We start from the raw sequence: 14,585 nt of genomic DNA on the forward strand, positions 1-14,585 counted from the left end.
AAGGAAAGTACAAACAATAAATCTAGATGCACAATGGAGAAAAGAATGTGAATAGAGCGACAAACCGTAAGGGATAGCTGAATCAGTGCATGATGTTTTATAGCTTATATCTGCCCATCTGCTCTGACCAGTACAGAGCATGGAACAATAGAGGACAGTGTGTTTCACAGTGCAAGACGTCACTGTGAGCATTCAGCTTGGATAGAGATGGAACATTAGGGCTGGAAAGCTATCAATTATCTCCCTAGTTTTAGGGAATGTAACTGACTTGAGTCTACAAAACAAGAAACCAAAGCAGCGATAATCTTTCAGATAGGACCCAAACTAGGGGCATCAGCATTTGGAGTTCAATTCAAAGTCATCGGTAAGGAGTCTGTAAGTCTCCCCTGTGGAATGTGTGGGTTTCCTCTGGTTTCCTTCCACAATCCAAAGGGTTACTGGTTAGTGTTAATTAGTCATTGTAAATTGTCCTGTGATTAGGCTAGGGTTAAATCAGGGGTTGCTGGGCAACACTGCTCCAAGAGCTGAAATGGCCTATACTGCACTGTATCTCAATGATTAAGCGAGCGAGTGAATGAATGAATGAGTAGCAGTTCTTGCAGATACCTTGAATAGCTCTATAATTCCACTTGATAACTGACCTCAAAAGGTGGAAAGCATCGTGTATTTCCCCACTAAACACCTTTCAAGGTCGCTCTGGCTTCAATGTAGAATATCCCAATGTAAATCTGATATAGTTACTAAATTACGATATGTTGCATTCACCAATTGGACCACAAGTCATTAATATACCTCGCGGGCTTAAAACGGGTGGTGTCTCCTCTCGGAAATGTAAAACATTTTAGGTTTGGGCTAAGGGATAGGCGCGTTTTCGATTCCAGGGAAGGTGAAGATTCTTGTCCTGAGTCACCGACAAGGAGTGGAGGATCAGGACAAGATTGGGACGTTTGCAAACTCTGGTGTGAATCCTGGATTTCGCGGAGATGACAGTCCGTGTTAGGAGCACAGCCTGGCCGCAGTTCTGTCCATTCGCTCCAGCTGTCGTACACGAAGTCTCTGGCCTGCTGCAATTCTAGCTTTCGGATCACTGCCTCCACGTCACCGAAACCATTAACCAGGGCCCCGTATTTCTGCTCGCAGAGTAAGCCGACACGGATGGAGGGCCAGAGGTCGCCGAACTGAGAGCTGCAGCTCATGTCCAAGTTCTGCAGCGCCAACTGGGTACTGGGAACTCTGGGGGCAGACGGAGCCTGTGGATGGAAAGAAGAGGGAAACAATCTTGGGCACTTCCCTGCGGAGAGCAGCTCATACCTCCACCTCACCCCGGCTACTCACCCGTTTCTTCTTGTAAACATTTCTCCGTGGGAGCCGCTGCCATTCACCCAGACGCTCAGTCAAACTCTTCAGACGGACACTCCAACCTCCAAGCACCGCCATTCTTCCGCACCACTCACATCAGTCCGGTCAGAAACATGCCCCATCCACAAGCGTTCCGGTTTCAAAATACGGTAACATGGAATTATATAACAATTACAGCACGGAAACAGGCCAACTCAGCCCTTCTAGTCCGTGCCGAACTCCCTGAATGAAATCCAACAAGAGTCTTAGCTTGAACTTCATACATGCGTATATAATGTGTGTGTATACTGATACACACATACACACGTGTATGTATATATATATATACATATGTATTTAAAATTCAAAGCAACGCAAAGAGCATGGGGAAAGGGGGAAATAAAATGGAAAAAAAACTCAGGTTTACACTGAAACAAAGGGATCTTGAGATCCAAGTCGATAGCTCCCTGATGGCGATTGATTAGGCGGTAAAGTTGTAGGTATTGCATTTACTTGTCTAAACAATATGTTGCAGCTTCAGAAAACTCTGGTTAGGTCTTGTCCGCAGCATTGCATTTAATTCTAGTCAGCACATTATTGGAAAGATGTCGAGGCTTTGGAGAGGATGCAAAAGAGATTTACCAGGACACTACCTGGAACAGAGAGCACCTGCCATAATATTGGGCAAACTACGACCGTCTATGTCTTATAAATATCCATCAGGTCTAACCTCAGCCTCCATTTCTCCAAAATCAACAATCCAAGTTTTAAACATAAGAGATTCTGGTAATCCAGAGCAACACATAGGACATGCTGGAGGAACTCAGCAGGTCAGGCAGCATCTGTGGAAATGAACAAAGAGTTGAAGATTCAGGCCGAGACCCTTCATCAGGACACATTGTTTTGAAGACTTCAGAGCAAGATTGCTGTACGGAAACGTGGCTCGCTTCTCCCATTTTCGATCAGCGTTCAGAATCAGGTTTATCATCACCGGCTTGTGACGTGAAATTTGTTAACTTAGCAGCAGCAGTTCAATGCAACACATAAACTAACAGAGAGAGAAAATAATAATAATAATAATAAATAAAATAAAATAGAACACAATAAATAAATAAATAAATAAACAAACAAACAAACAAACAAACAAATAAATCAATGACTGTGGTGAACTACATATACCTGTCTGGACACGTCCCCTGCTGACTGCTCCTGTGGCTCCTCCCACAGTCCCCGGTATAAAGGCGATTGAGGTCTGAGCCCAGTCTCCCAGTCTCCAGGATGTAGTATGGTGGTCAACCACTGCTTGTTCCTTCTTCCAGTCAATAAAAGCCGATATCTCGCCTTTACGTCTCAGAATGAGTTATTGATGGTGCATCAATTACGTATATTGAAGTTTTTTTTTAATGTGCAAAAACAGAAATACTGTATACTATACGTATTAAAAAAGTGAGGTAGTGTCTAAAGATTCAGTGTCTATTTAGGAATCAGATGCCAGAGGGGAAGAAGCTGTGTGTGTACCCTCAGGCTTCTGTACCTCCTACCTGATGGTAACAGTGAGGAAGGGGCATGCCCTGGGTGCTGGGAGTCCTTAATAATGGACGCTGTCTTTCTAAGAGACCGCTCTCTAAAGATGTCCTGGGTACTTTGTTGTCTAGTGCCCAAGATGGAGCTGACTAGATTTACAAATCTCTGCAGCTTCTTTCGGTTAACCCAATGGTTTCACCATTCTCCGCAGAGGAGAGCTGGGTCTTTTAAAGGTAGAGGAGTTGACTATGCTTTTTGATTAACTCATCATGGTGTGTAAATGCGGTGGTCTGTCTCAGTCCTGCTCACCTAACCTGTAGTACCTAGTGGTCAACGTTGTCCATTTTTTCCCAACATCAGAATACATTCCACCTGAGGTCAACATCAGGCAGCTGAGCAATTTGATCAGCAGTCACGAACAGTGCACTCGAATACCTTCCCTGTCATTGTGGGGGATTTCAACCAGTCCAGCCTGGAGAAGTCTCTGAACAACTACAACCAACAGTGGAACCAGAGGAGCCAACATGCTTGACCACTGTTATACCACCATCAAGATCGGTTACCATGTGCTGTGGAAACACTAACTAAGAACACCAGAGTGACTTCGAGTTTCGCTTTAAGAGTTTATTACCATGATATCATGGACAGTCTGCAGTAGTCTCCACCATCACCAGAACTCTGAATTCTAGGTTATACAGAGCTCATATTTATACAGCAAGACAAACAACTTCACATAACTTTGTTCGGCATCCCACAGTCAGTACAATATCAATCACTTAAAAGCCATGTCAATTATTCTCTCAGTGCAAGTCTAACAGTCCTTTTTGTTTCCTGTTATCAGGGCTCATGATTTACTCTCAGGCGCTTCCTCCCTCTGGGTTCCAGGGGCCTAGTATCTTATTAATTGGAGTTCCCGGTACTGCGCAACACCAGTCTGAGGATCAAGAAGGGATGGTTAAGGGAGGCAGAGGAAATTACAGGTTTGCGTTGAGCCAGTGGGCTGGACAATATTTAGGGACTTGGCTTCAAATTTGAATGAATACACCAGTTGTCACCAACTTTAAGACCTGTGTGCCTTTGAGAACATACTGGACATACCCAAATCAAAAGCCATAAATGAACCAGGAGAGTCATAGTCTGCTGAAGACTAGATCTGTGAGATTCTCCTGATGGTGATCCAGCACAATATAAGAAGTGCAGGTATGACCTAGGCAAGGCTATTTTTAGAGTGAAAGAACAATTCCAATTGAAGTGAGAGACAGAATCGGATGGATGTCAGCTCTGTTAGGGTTTATGGACCAGTACTTCCTACAAGGCAAAACCTAACATGATGAGTGGCAGTGATGCTTCAGTCCCAGATGAACTCAATGCCTTTTATGCGCACGTTAAAAAGGAGAATAAAATTACACAGGTGCAAATCCCTGCAGCTCCTAATGACCCTGTGATCTCCATCTTGGAGGCCAATATTAGAGCAACTTCCAAGAGGGTGAACCCTCATAAGGTGTCAAACCCTCAGGACATTGAAAACCTCTGCCAACCAACTGGCAGGAGTGTTCAAGGACATCTTTATTCTCCCACTGCTGTAGTTGGAGGTTCCAAACTGTTTCAAAAGGGAAAATAGTCATTCCAATGCCCAAGAAAAGAAATGTGAGCTACCTCACATCACCCAGTTACACTCACATCTACTGTGATGAAGTGATTGGAGAGGTTGATAATGGCTAGAATCAACTCTGCCTAGGCAAGAACCAGGACCCACTGCAATTTGACCATTGCCACAATAGGTTTATGTAGATGTATCTCACTGGCTATCTGCCTGGACAATAGCAATACCTGCATCCACCTGTTATTTAGTGATTATGTATTAGCATTTAAAGCCCGGGCCTCTGTACCTCCGTCTACAACTGGATCCTTGTCTTACTCATTGGGAAACTGCGGCCAGTACAGATCAGGAATAGCATCTCCTTGCTGACAATCAACACTAGTGCACCTCAAAGATGAGTGCTTAGCCCACTGCTCTACTCTCTCTCTCTCTCTCTCTCTCTCTCTCTCTACACACACACACACATACAAATAAGCACAGCTGAAATACCACCTGGAATGGCAGATGGAACTTAATGCATTCAAGTGTGAGGTGTTGTACGGTGGTAAGTCCAATCAGGGTAGGACTTAAACGGTGAATGGTAAGGCACTGCAGAGTACAGTAGAAGGAAAGGATCTGGGAACACAGGTCCTTAATTCATTGAAAGTTGTGTCACAGGTAGATAGGGTCATAAAGAAAGCTTTTAGTACGTTGGCCTTCATAAATCAAAGTACTGAGTACAAGAGATGAGATGTTATGTTGAAGTTGTATAAGACTTTGGTGATGTTTAATTTGGAGTATTGTGTGCAGTTTTGGTCACCCACCTACAGAAAAAATGAAAATAAAGTTTAAAGAGTACAGAGAAAATTTACAAGGATGTTGCCAATCTGGAGGACCTGTATTATAAGGAAAGATTGAATAGGTTAGGATTTTATTTATTGGAATGTAGAAGATTGAGAGAAGGTTTGTACAAAATTATGAGGGGTATAGATAGGGTATATGCAAACAGACGTTTTCCACTGAGATTGTGTGGGTCATGGGTTGAAAAATGAAAAGTTTCAGGGGAACTAAAGGGAAACTTTTTCACTCAGAGGGCTGTGAGAGTGTGGAATGAGCTGCCAGCATAAATGGTGCATGCATGCTCAATTTCAACGTTCAGAAGTTTGGATAGGTACACGGATGGTAGGGATATGGTGGGCTATGGTCCCGGTGCGGGTCATTGGGAGTAGGCAGTTTAAATGGTTTTGACATGGATGGACTAGATGAGCCAAAGGGCCTGTTTCTGTGCTGTACTTCTGTATGATTAAAGAGATGATTGTGGACTTCAGGACGGTATAGGCTGACCACACCCTTCTGCACATCAATGTGGAGTCAGGAACACCAAGTTACTTGGAGGGCACATCACGGATGATCTCACCTGGTTCCTCAACACCACCTCTTTTGTCAAGAAAGCACAGTAGTGCCTCCACTTCCTGAGGAGGTTGTGGCTCCCCACTCCCATTCTAACTACCTTCTAGGCATCCGTTAGTCTCGAGACCATGGATTTGAGCCTTGGGAAGTTTCCCATTCTGCAAGTCTCCCCTCTCCACACCACTGACTTTGTCCAAGGGAAGTGCAAGAGCCGATACAGCTTGGCACCAGTGTCGTCGCAGAGCAATGTGTGGTTAAGTGCCCTGCTCAAGGACGCAAGTCAAGTCAAGTCAAATCAAGTCAACTTTTATTGTCATTTCGACAATACTGGTACAGCGCATAGTAAAAATGAGACGATGTTTTTCAGGACCATGGTGTTACATGACACAGTACAAAAAACTAGACTGAATTACGTAATAAAAAAAAACAGAGAAAGCTACACTAGACTACAGACCTACACTGGACTACATAAAGATCACAAAAACAGTGCAGGCATTAAATAAATAATAAACAGGATAGTAGGGCAAGGTGTCAGTCCAGGCTTCAGGTATTGAGGAGTCTGATAGCTTGGGGAAAGAAACTGTTACATAGTCTGGTTGTGAGAGCCCAAATGCTTCGGAGCCTTTTCCCAGATGGCAAGAGGGAGAAGAGATTGTATGAGGGGTTCGTGGGGTCCTTCATAATGCTGTTTCCTTTGCAGATGCAGCGTGTAGTGTAAATGTCCGTGATGGCAGAAAAAGAGACCCCGATGATCTTCTCAACTGACCTCACTATCCACTGCAGGGTCTTGTGATCCGAGATGGTGCAATTTCCGAACCAGGCAGTGATGCAGCTGCTCAGGATGCTCTCAATACAACCCCTGTAGAATGTGATGAGGATGGGGAGTGGGAGATGGACTTTCTCGGCCTTCGCAAAAAGTAGAGACAACACGCCGCCTTAGCTGAGGCTCAAACTAGCAACCTTCAGATCACTAGACCAAGGTCTTAACCACTTGATCACATGCCAACACTACCAAAGCACCATAGTATGTTCTGATCAGCTGCATCATCTTCTGGTATGAGTATTGCAATGCATCTGAATTGTGAGGACTGCTGAGAGAATCTTCACAGTCTCTCACGTGGCCTCCAGCCCCCCAATCTAAGACACACACTAGGTGTGCTGCGTTTGCAGAGCCATCAATATTGACAAGGATGCCCCCCCGCCCCCCATCCATCCCATGATCTCTTTACCCTTGTACAATCAACCTGAAGATATCATAGCATAACAAGGACTGTTAAACTGAGTAACAGCTTCTTCCCCTATGCTCTGAACACCCAACAATGCGGTACACATTATTTATGACAGCACCAGTAGCAATAATCACTGTTATTTAACTATGTCATATGTACTTTACATAATCCAAAGAATGCCTTTTTATTTGTTAATATTGTGTTCAGATAATTGCGCTGTATACAAACGCACACACTGAGTTTTGCATCTGGGTCCCTGAGGAACATTGCTTTGTCTAGCTGTATATATTTGTATAGTTGAATGACAATAAACTTGAACTTGAAATATCAGTTGTAACTGTGATCCAGTTCCAATGAACCTCAACAAATCTAAGCTAATGAAACAATGTCCAAGACCAGAATGAATAATTGCTTATCATAGTCTTTTCAGTTTAGAATAGCCAAGTGTGCCATTATTGTCAAAAAAAAAGGAATTTTGATACCCTACAAGTCTTAGGCTAAGACAAGCACCAATTACAAATTCAGGGACGATGTGAAAGAATAACAGATTTCAGGTATTTGAAGTTCATTCAGAAAGTGGAACTGGAATTATAGATTATATACTGTATACCATAAGCAATTAGATGTGAATTGATGATGAGTCAGACCCTGATTCTAGCAAGTTGAGCTACATACAATTGTTAGAACTCCAAAAAGAAAAACTTACCCAATTAAATTTATAGATATTAAGTCAAATGAAGTGCACAGAGAGTATAGCTACCAATCACTACAGTAAACTATGAGATCAGGCCAACTTTAGCAGGGATGGGCTGACAGGCAAGTCAATTTCATATGGAAGGTTTTGGAGCATTAAGTAAATAATAATATGATTGGACAGTCAATGTGGACTTATGAATGGGAAATCTGTGTTTGACAAATACATATAGCAGATTAAATCTTTGATCCCTGCCACACAGTTGTTAAATACAATTACAATGCATTATATTGGGAGGAAAACACTGGCATGGACAGAGGTTTGGTTAAGATAACAGAGAATAGGAATACAGTAAACGGATAATAGTAGCCAAATGGTTTAAAGTAACGGTTACCTTGGCAACTTTGGTCTGCAACCCGTTATGGCATTCTGCTTGTTCTACCTACTTTGACCTCTTTCTGCTTTCCTCCCAGTTCTGATGACATCATTGACTATGTTCTGGTTTCATCTTCAATTGCCACCATTCTCCCCTGCTCTTAATTCAGTTGGTTGTACATTGGTATGTTGTCATTAGAGCCCAATATATATATGAAACCACCCATTGTATACCAAGCATTGCTCTTCTTAGTACTGCTACACATCTGTAATAATTACCCATAATTGATCTATTGCCTTCTATGTCATGGTGATTAAAATACTAGTCCAAATGTTTCTTAATTATTGAGAATACCTGCCTCCATCAGCTAAGCTCAGTTGTTCCAGTTCTTTTCACTTGGGGGGGGGGAGAGTGGGAGGTAATCTCCCCCAGTCAAAGCCTTTCTAAATCTCCTTCCTGTCTCCTGAAGTCTCTGCCCTTAATTCTTAGATACAGTAGTACATTTTCCCATGATGAGGCTATCTATCACCCTCAATATGATTCTCAACAAAATGCACCCATGCCGAGTTCATCATCTTTTTCAACTTTGCCTCCAACTTCCACCCTGCCCTCAAATTTACCTGGTCCATTTGACACCTCCCTCCCCTTTATTGATCTCACTGTCTGTTTCTCTAGAGACAGCTTATCTACTAATATCTATTATAAACCCATGGACTCTCACAATTATCTTGGACTATACCTCTTCCCACCCTGTTACTTGTAAAACACAATCCCCTTCTCTCAATTCCTCTATTTCTGCCACATCTGCTTTTCATTCAAGAACATAGATTTCCTTCTTTTTCAAAGGAGGCTTCCCTTCTTTGCTGCCCTCAGCCACTTCTTCCATTTCATGCACATCTGCTCTCACCCCATCCTCCTGCCACCCCATCGATAGGGTTCCTCTTGTCATCACCTACCACCCCACCAGCCTTCACATCCAGCACATAATTCACCGGAGCTTCTGCTATCTCCAATGGATCCTACCGCCAAGTATGTCTTTCCCTCTCCTCCCACTTTCTGCTTTCTACAGGGTTTGCTCCCTACGTGACTCCCTTGTCCATTCATTCTTCCCCACTGATCTCCCCCCAGCACTTATCCTTACAAGCAGAACAAGTGCTACACCTTCTCCCTCAGTACCATTCAGGGCCCCAAACAGTCCTTCCAGGTGAGGCGACACTTCACTTGTGGGTCTGTTGGGATCATATACTGTGTCCGGTGCTCCAGCTGTGGCCTCCTGCATATTGGTGAGGTCCAACATAGTTTGGAGACAGCTTTGCCGAGCATCCACGCGAATCTGCCAGAAGAAGCAAGATCTCCCAGTAGTCACCCATTTTAAATCCCCTTCCCCTTCTGATATGTCAGTCCATGGCCTCAAAGTTGCAATGAGGCCACACTCAGGTTAAAGGAACGACATAGCCTGAATAGCCTCCAACCTGATGGTTTTCTTGAACTTGTAGTAATGCCACCCCTCTCCTTCACCATTCCCCATCTCCTTTCCCCCTTGCCTCCCTCTGGCATTCCTCTCCCCTTTTCTTTTTTCCACAGCCTTCTGTTCTCTATTGGACTCCCCCTTCTCCAGCTCTATCTCATTCACCAATCAACTTCCTAGTTCTTTTCTTCATTCCTCCCCCTCCCAGTTTCACCTATCATCTTGTGTTTCACTCTCTCCTTCCTCTGCCACCTTTTAAATCTATTCATTTTTTCCCTCCAGTCCTGTCAAAGTGTCTTGACCCAACTGTACCTTTTTCTTTATAGTTGCAGCCTAGCCTGCTGAGTTCCTCCAGCATTTTTGTGTGTGTTGCTCACACATCTTTTCGCTCGTTTTCCATGTTTTTTGTTCCAACTGCGAGAGCAAAGGTACAAGCAAGCCTATTGTCTACATCCCATCAACACACAAAATGCAAGAGAAACTCAGCAGGCCAGGCAGCATCTATGGAAAAGTGTAAACAGATGATGATTCAGGCTGAGATCCTTCATCAAGACTGGGAAAAAAAAGATAAGTTAGAGCAAGAAGGTGGGGGGAGGATGTTTACATCCCATACCTGTCTCAATCACTTCCACCTCTCCCACCAGCCTATCCAGTTATACAGTACTAAATATACAGTACTACAGTATCCTTCGGGAGGTAGTCACACCGAAAAGACAGGAGGTAGGCAAATGGGTGACAGTCAAGAGAGGCGGGGGAACAGACAGAGAGAGCAGAGCACCCCTGTGGCTGTCCCCATCAACAATAAGTATACCGTTTTGGATACTGTTGGTGGGGATGACCTACCAGGAACAAGTTGCAGTGGTCCTGTCTCTGGCACTGAGGTTGGACCCTCGACTAGGAAGGGGAGGAGGGAAGAGAAGAGAGCGGTAGTGATAGGGGATTTTATAGTCAGGGGGGTGCGGATAGAAGGTTTTGTGGGGAAGATCGCGAGTCTCGGATGGTACGTTGTCTCCCTGGTGCCGGAGTCCGGGACATCTCAGATCGGGTGCAGGTTATTCTCGAGAGGGAGGGCAAGAACCCAGATGTTGTGGTTCATGTAGGGACCAACGACGTGGGTAGGATGAGTGAGGGGGTCCTGCGTAGTGAGTTCAGGGAGTTAGGTGCAAAGCTGAAGAGCAGGACCTCCAGGGTAACAATCTCAGGATTGCTACCTGTGCCACGTGCGAGTGAGGCAAGGAGCAGAAGGATTATACAGATTAATATGTGGCTGAGAGGATGGTGCAGGAGGGAGGGCTTCAGGTTTTTAGATAATTGGGCTTTGTTCCAGGGAAGGTGGGATCTATTCCGACGGGATGGTTTACACCTGAACTGGAGTGGTACTAGCATTCTTGCAGGAAAAATTGCTAGTGCTTCTCGGGGAGGGTTTAAACTAAATTTGCAGGGGGCAGGAATCCAGAATGCGAGAGAGGATAGCGAGATGAAGAATAAAGGACAGGTGGGGACTACACAGTTCCGGAATATTAAGTGAGTAGTAGAGAAAGGTGAGGCGGAACAAATGATAAGGAGGACACATGTACAGAGGGATGATCTGACAGAACATGGAGTTAAATGTGTTGAAAGAATAAGTAAATTTAGGAAGGACAACAAAATTCAAGGGGTGTATAGCCCGATGGGAGTTTGGGGAGTTGGGTTAAGTACAATAGGCAGCGATTTAATCAGAGAGAGGAGAAATGGGCTAACAATTCTATATCTGAATGCACGAAGTGTCAGAAATAAGGCGGATGAGCTTGAAGCTCAGGTGCAAATGGGTAACTATGATGTTGTTGGGATAACGGAGACATGTTGCAGGGAGATCAGACCTGGGAAATGAATATACAAGGGTATACGTGCTATCGTAGGGACAGAAATGTGGGCAGAGGGGGTGGGGTGGCCTTGTTGGTGAGGAATGAGATTCAGTCCTTTGCAAGGGGGGACATAGGATCAGAAGTAGAGTCTGTGTGGATAGAACTGAGGAACAATAAGGGCAAAAAGACCCTAATGGGTGTTTTCTACAGGCCCCCAAGCAGTAGCATGGATATTGAGTGCAAGTTGAATAGGGAGTTAACATTGGCATGTGGCAAAGGTAATGTCGCAGTAGTTATGGGGAATTTCAACATGCAGGTGAACTGGGAAAATCAGGTTGGTGCTGGACCCCAGGATAGGGAGTTTGTAGAGTGCCTACGGGATGCATTCTTGGAACAGCCTGTACGAGAGCTGACCATGGACAAGGCTATTCTGGATTTAGTGTTGTGTCATGAACAGGATTTGATAAGCGATCTTGAAGTAAAGGAGCCATTAGGAGGTAGTGACCATAATATGATAAGTTTTTATCTGCAATTTGAGAAGGATAAGGGCAGATCAGAGGTGTCAGTGTTGCAGTTGAACAAAGGAGACTATGGAGCCATGAGGGAGGAGCTGGCCAAAGTTAAAAGGACGGATATCCTAGCAGAAAAGACAGTGGAACAGCAATGGCAGGTATTCTTGGGAATAATGCACAAGGTGCAAAATCAGTTCATCCCGCAGAGAAGGAAGGATTCAAAGGGGGGAAAGGGGCCACAGTGGTTGACAAAGGAAGTCAGAGATTGCATAGCATTAAAAAAAAGTATGACAGAGCTAAGGTGAGTGGGAAGACAGATAATTGGGAAATTTTTAAGGAACAACAGAACTTAACTAAAAAGGCAATACAGGGAGAAAAAAATGAGGTACGAACGCAAGCTAGCCAGGAATATAAAGGAAGATAGCAAAAGCTACGAGAAAGAAGATAGTTAAGAACAATGTTGGGCCCTTGAAGAATGAATTGGGTGAAATTGTTATGGGAAACAGAAATGGCAGAAGAATTTAATAAGTACTTTAGATCTGTCTTCACTAGGGAAGACACAAGCAATCTCTCAGATGTATGGATGGGCTAAGGACATAGGGTAACAGAGGAAATTAAACAGATTGACATTAGGAAGGAAACGGTGATGAGTAGACTGATGGGACTGAAGGCTAACAAATCCCCAGGTCCAGATGGTCTGCATCCTAGGGTACTAAAGGAGGTGGCTCTGGAAATTGCAGATGCATTGGTAATCATTTTCCAATGTTCCTTAGATTCAGGATCAGTTCCTGAGGATTGGAGAATGGCTAATGTTATCCCACTTTTTAAGAAAGGAAGGAGGGAGAAAACAGAGAACTATCATCCTGTCAGCCTGACATCAGTAGTGGGGAAGATGCTAGAGTCCATTATTAAAGATGAAATAGTTGCATATCTAGATAGCAGTCATAGGATTGGGCTGAGCCAGCATGGATTTACCAAGGGCAAATCATGCTTGACTAATCTATTGGAGTTTTTTGAGGATGTAACCAGGAAGTTAGACAAAGGAGATCCAGTGGATGTAGTGTTCCTCGATTTTCAGAAGGCATTTGATAAGGTCCCACGTAGGAGACTGGTGGGTAAAATCAGAGCTCATGGCATTGGGGGTAAGATATTGACATGGATAGAAAACTGGTTGACAGAAAGCAAAGGGTAACGGTGAATGGGTGTTTCTCGGAATGGCAAGTGGTGACTAGTGGGGTGCCACAGGGTTTGGTATTGGGACCACAGTCCTTGTTCATCAGTCACTGAAGATGAATGAGCAAGTGCAGCAGGCAGTGAAGAAGGCTAATGGAATGTTGGCCTTTATTACAAAGGGAATTGAGTACAAGAGCAAGGAAATCCTTTTGCATTTGTACAGGGCCCTGGTGAGACCACACCTGGAGTATTGTGTACAGTTTTGGTCTTCAGGGTTGAGGAAGGACATCCTGGCTGTAGAGGAAGTGCAGCGTAGATTCACAAGGTTAATTCCTGGGATGTCCAGACTGTCTTACACAGAGAGGTTAGGGAGACTGGGCTTGTACACACTGGAATTAAGGAGAATGAGAGGGGATCTGATTGCAATATACAAGATTATTAAGGGATTGGACAAGATAGAGGCAGGAAATATGTTGCAGATGCTGGGAGAGTCCAGTACCAGAGGGCATGGTTTGAGAATAAGGGGTAGGTCATTTAGGACAGAGTTAAGGAAAAACTTCTTCTCCCAGAGAGTTGTGGGGGTCTGGAATGCACTGCCTCAGAAGGCAGTGGTGGCCAATTCTCTGGATGCTTTCAAGAAGGAGCTAGATAGGTATCTTCTGGATAGGGGAATCAAGGGATATGGGGACAAGGCAGGAACCGGGTATTGATAGTAGATGATCAGCCATGATTTCAGAATGGTGGCGCAGGCTCGAAGGGCCAAATGGTCTACTTCTGCACCTATTGTCTATAAACCTAAACCTATGTCTGCCTTTGTGGTATATACAGGGTATCAGTAACTTTCCCCCCCTTTCTGACCAACTCATCAATTTTGAGCACAAATTCCTTGAGCAGCAGCTATCCTCTGCTGGTGTGGTTACAATGGATCTTAATCGGTTCACGAATTCCCACACCTCACCTAGACAACAGCTGAAAATGTCATTATCATATTAATTAGAAATAATAGTTTCAAACCAAGAACTCAAAGAAACTTAACACTACCTAATGAATCATACAGTTCAAGACAGGAACCTTCGTAAGGGATTGTCAAACCAAGGTGGGTTTTGGTTTCTAAATTACTAATTTTAACCAATATGATTATATAGATCAAATGATGAACCTGAAATGAACCAGATCTGGATGATCAGCCAGTTGAACATGAAGTTTTGTCCCACCTGAATCCAATAGTCCTCAAAGGAAGTTTGACAAAGCAGAAATGCATGTTTCCAAACAGCCCATGAGTTAATTTAATACATTCTGTAGGCCAGTCAAGGTAACTCCATAAACCAGTTACTTATAGCATCTGTACAGATGTTGATCATTAAATGTGTATACTAATAAGTTAACACCAGGAAATTTGCAGATGCTAGAAATTCAAGCAACACACACAAAACGCTGG

The 14,585-nt window shown here is 43.9% G+C and overlaps 1 protein-coding gene across 4 annotated transcripts in view; it reads right to left on the reverse strand.

Annotated features, from left to right (window-relative positions):
• The window catches only part of nsun4 (NOP2/Sun RNA methyltransferase 4), a 37,521-nt gene extending 35,927 nt beyond the window's left edge, over window positions 1-1,594 (reverse strand). For 2 of the 4 annotated variants that reach the window (XR_009514721.1, XM_059984058.1), the window contains exons 1-2: window positions 1,336-1,590; window positions 793-1,250 (exon numbers count right to left, since the gene is read on the reverse strand). Coding sequence is in view for 3 of the 4 variants with exons in the window: in XM_059984058.1 (XP_059840041.1) it covers window positions 793-1,250; window positions 1,336-1,437 (560 nt within the window). In the remaining variant the exon portion in view is untranslated. Of the gene's footprint in view, window positions 1-792; window positions 1,251-1,335 lie in introns of all 4 variants that reach the window. The other 2 variants (XM_059984057.1, XM_059984056.1) reach the window with 2 other exon arrangements.
• Window positions 1,595-14,585: the final 12,991 nt, after the last annotated feature.

This window comes from Hypanus sabinus, chromosome 11, assembly GCF_030144855.1.
Source record: "Hypanus sabinus isolate sHypSab1 chromosome 11, sHypSab1.hap1, whole genome shotgun sequence".
Taxonomy (NCBI): domain Eukaryota; kingdom Metazoa; phylum Chordata; class Chondrichthyes; order Myliobatiformes; family Dasyatidae; genus Hypanus; species Hypanus sabinus.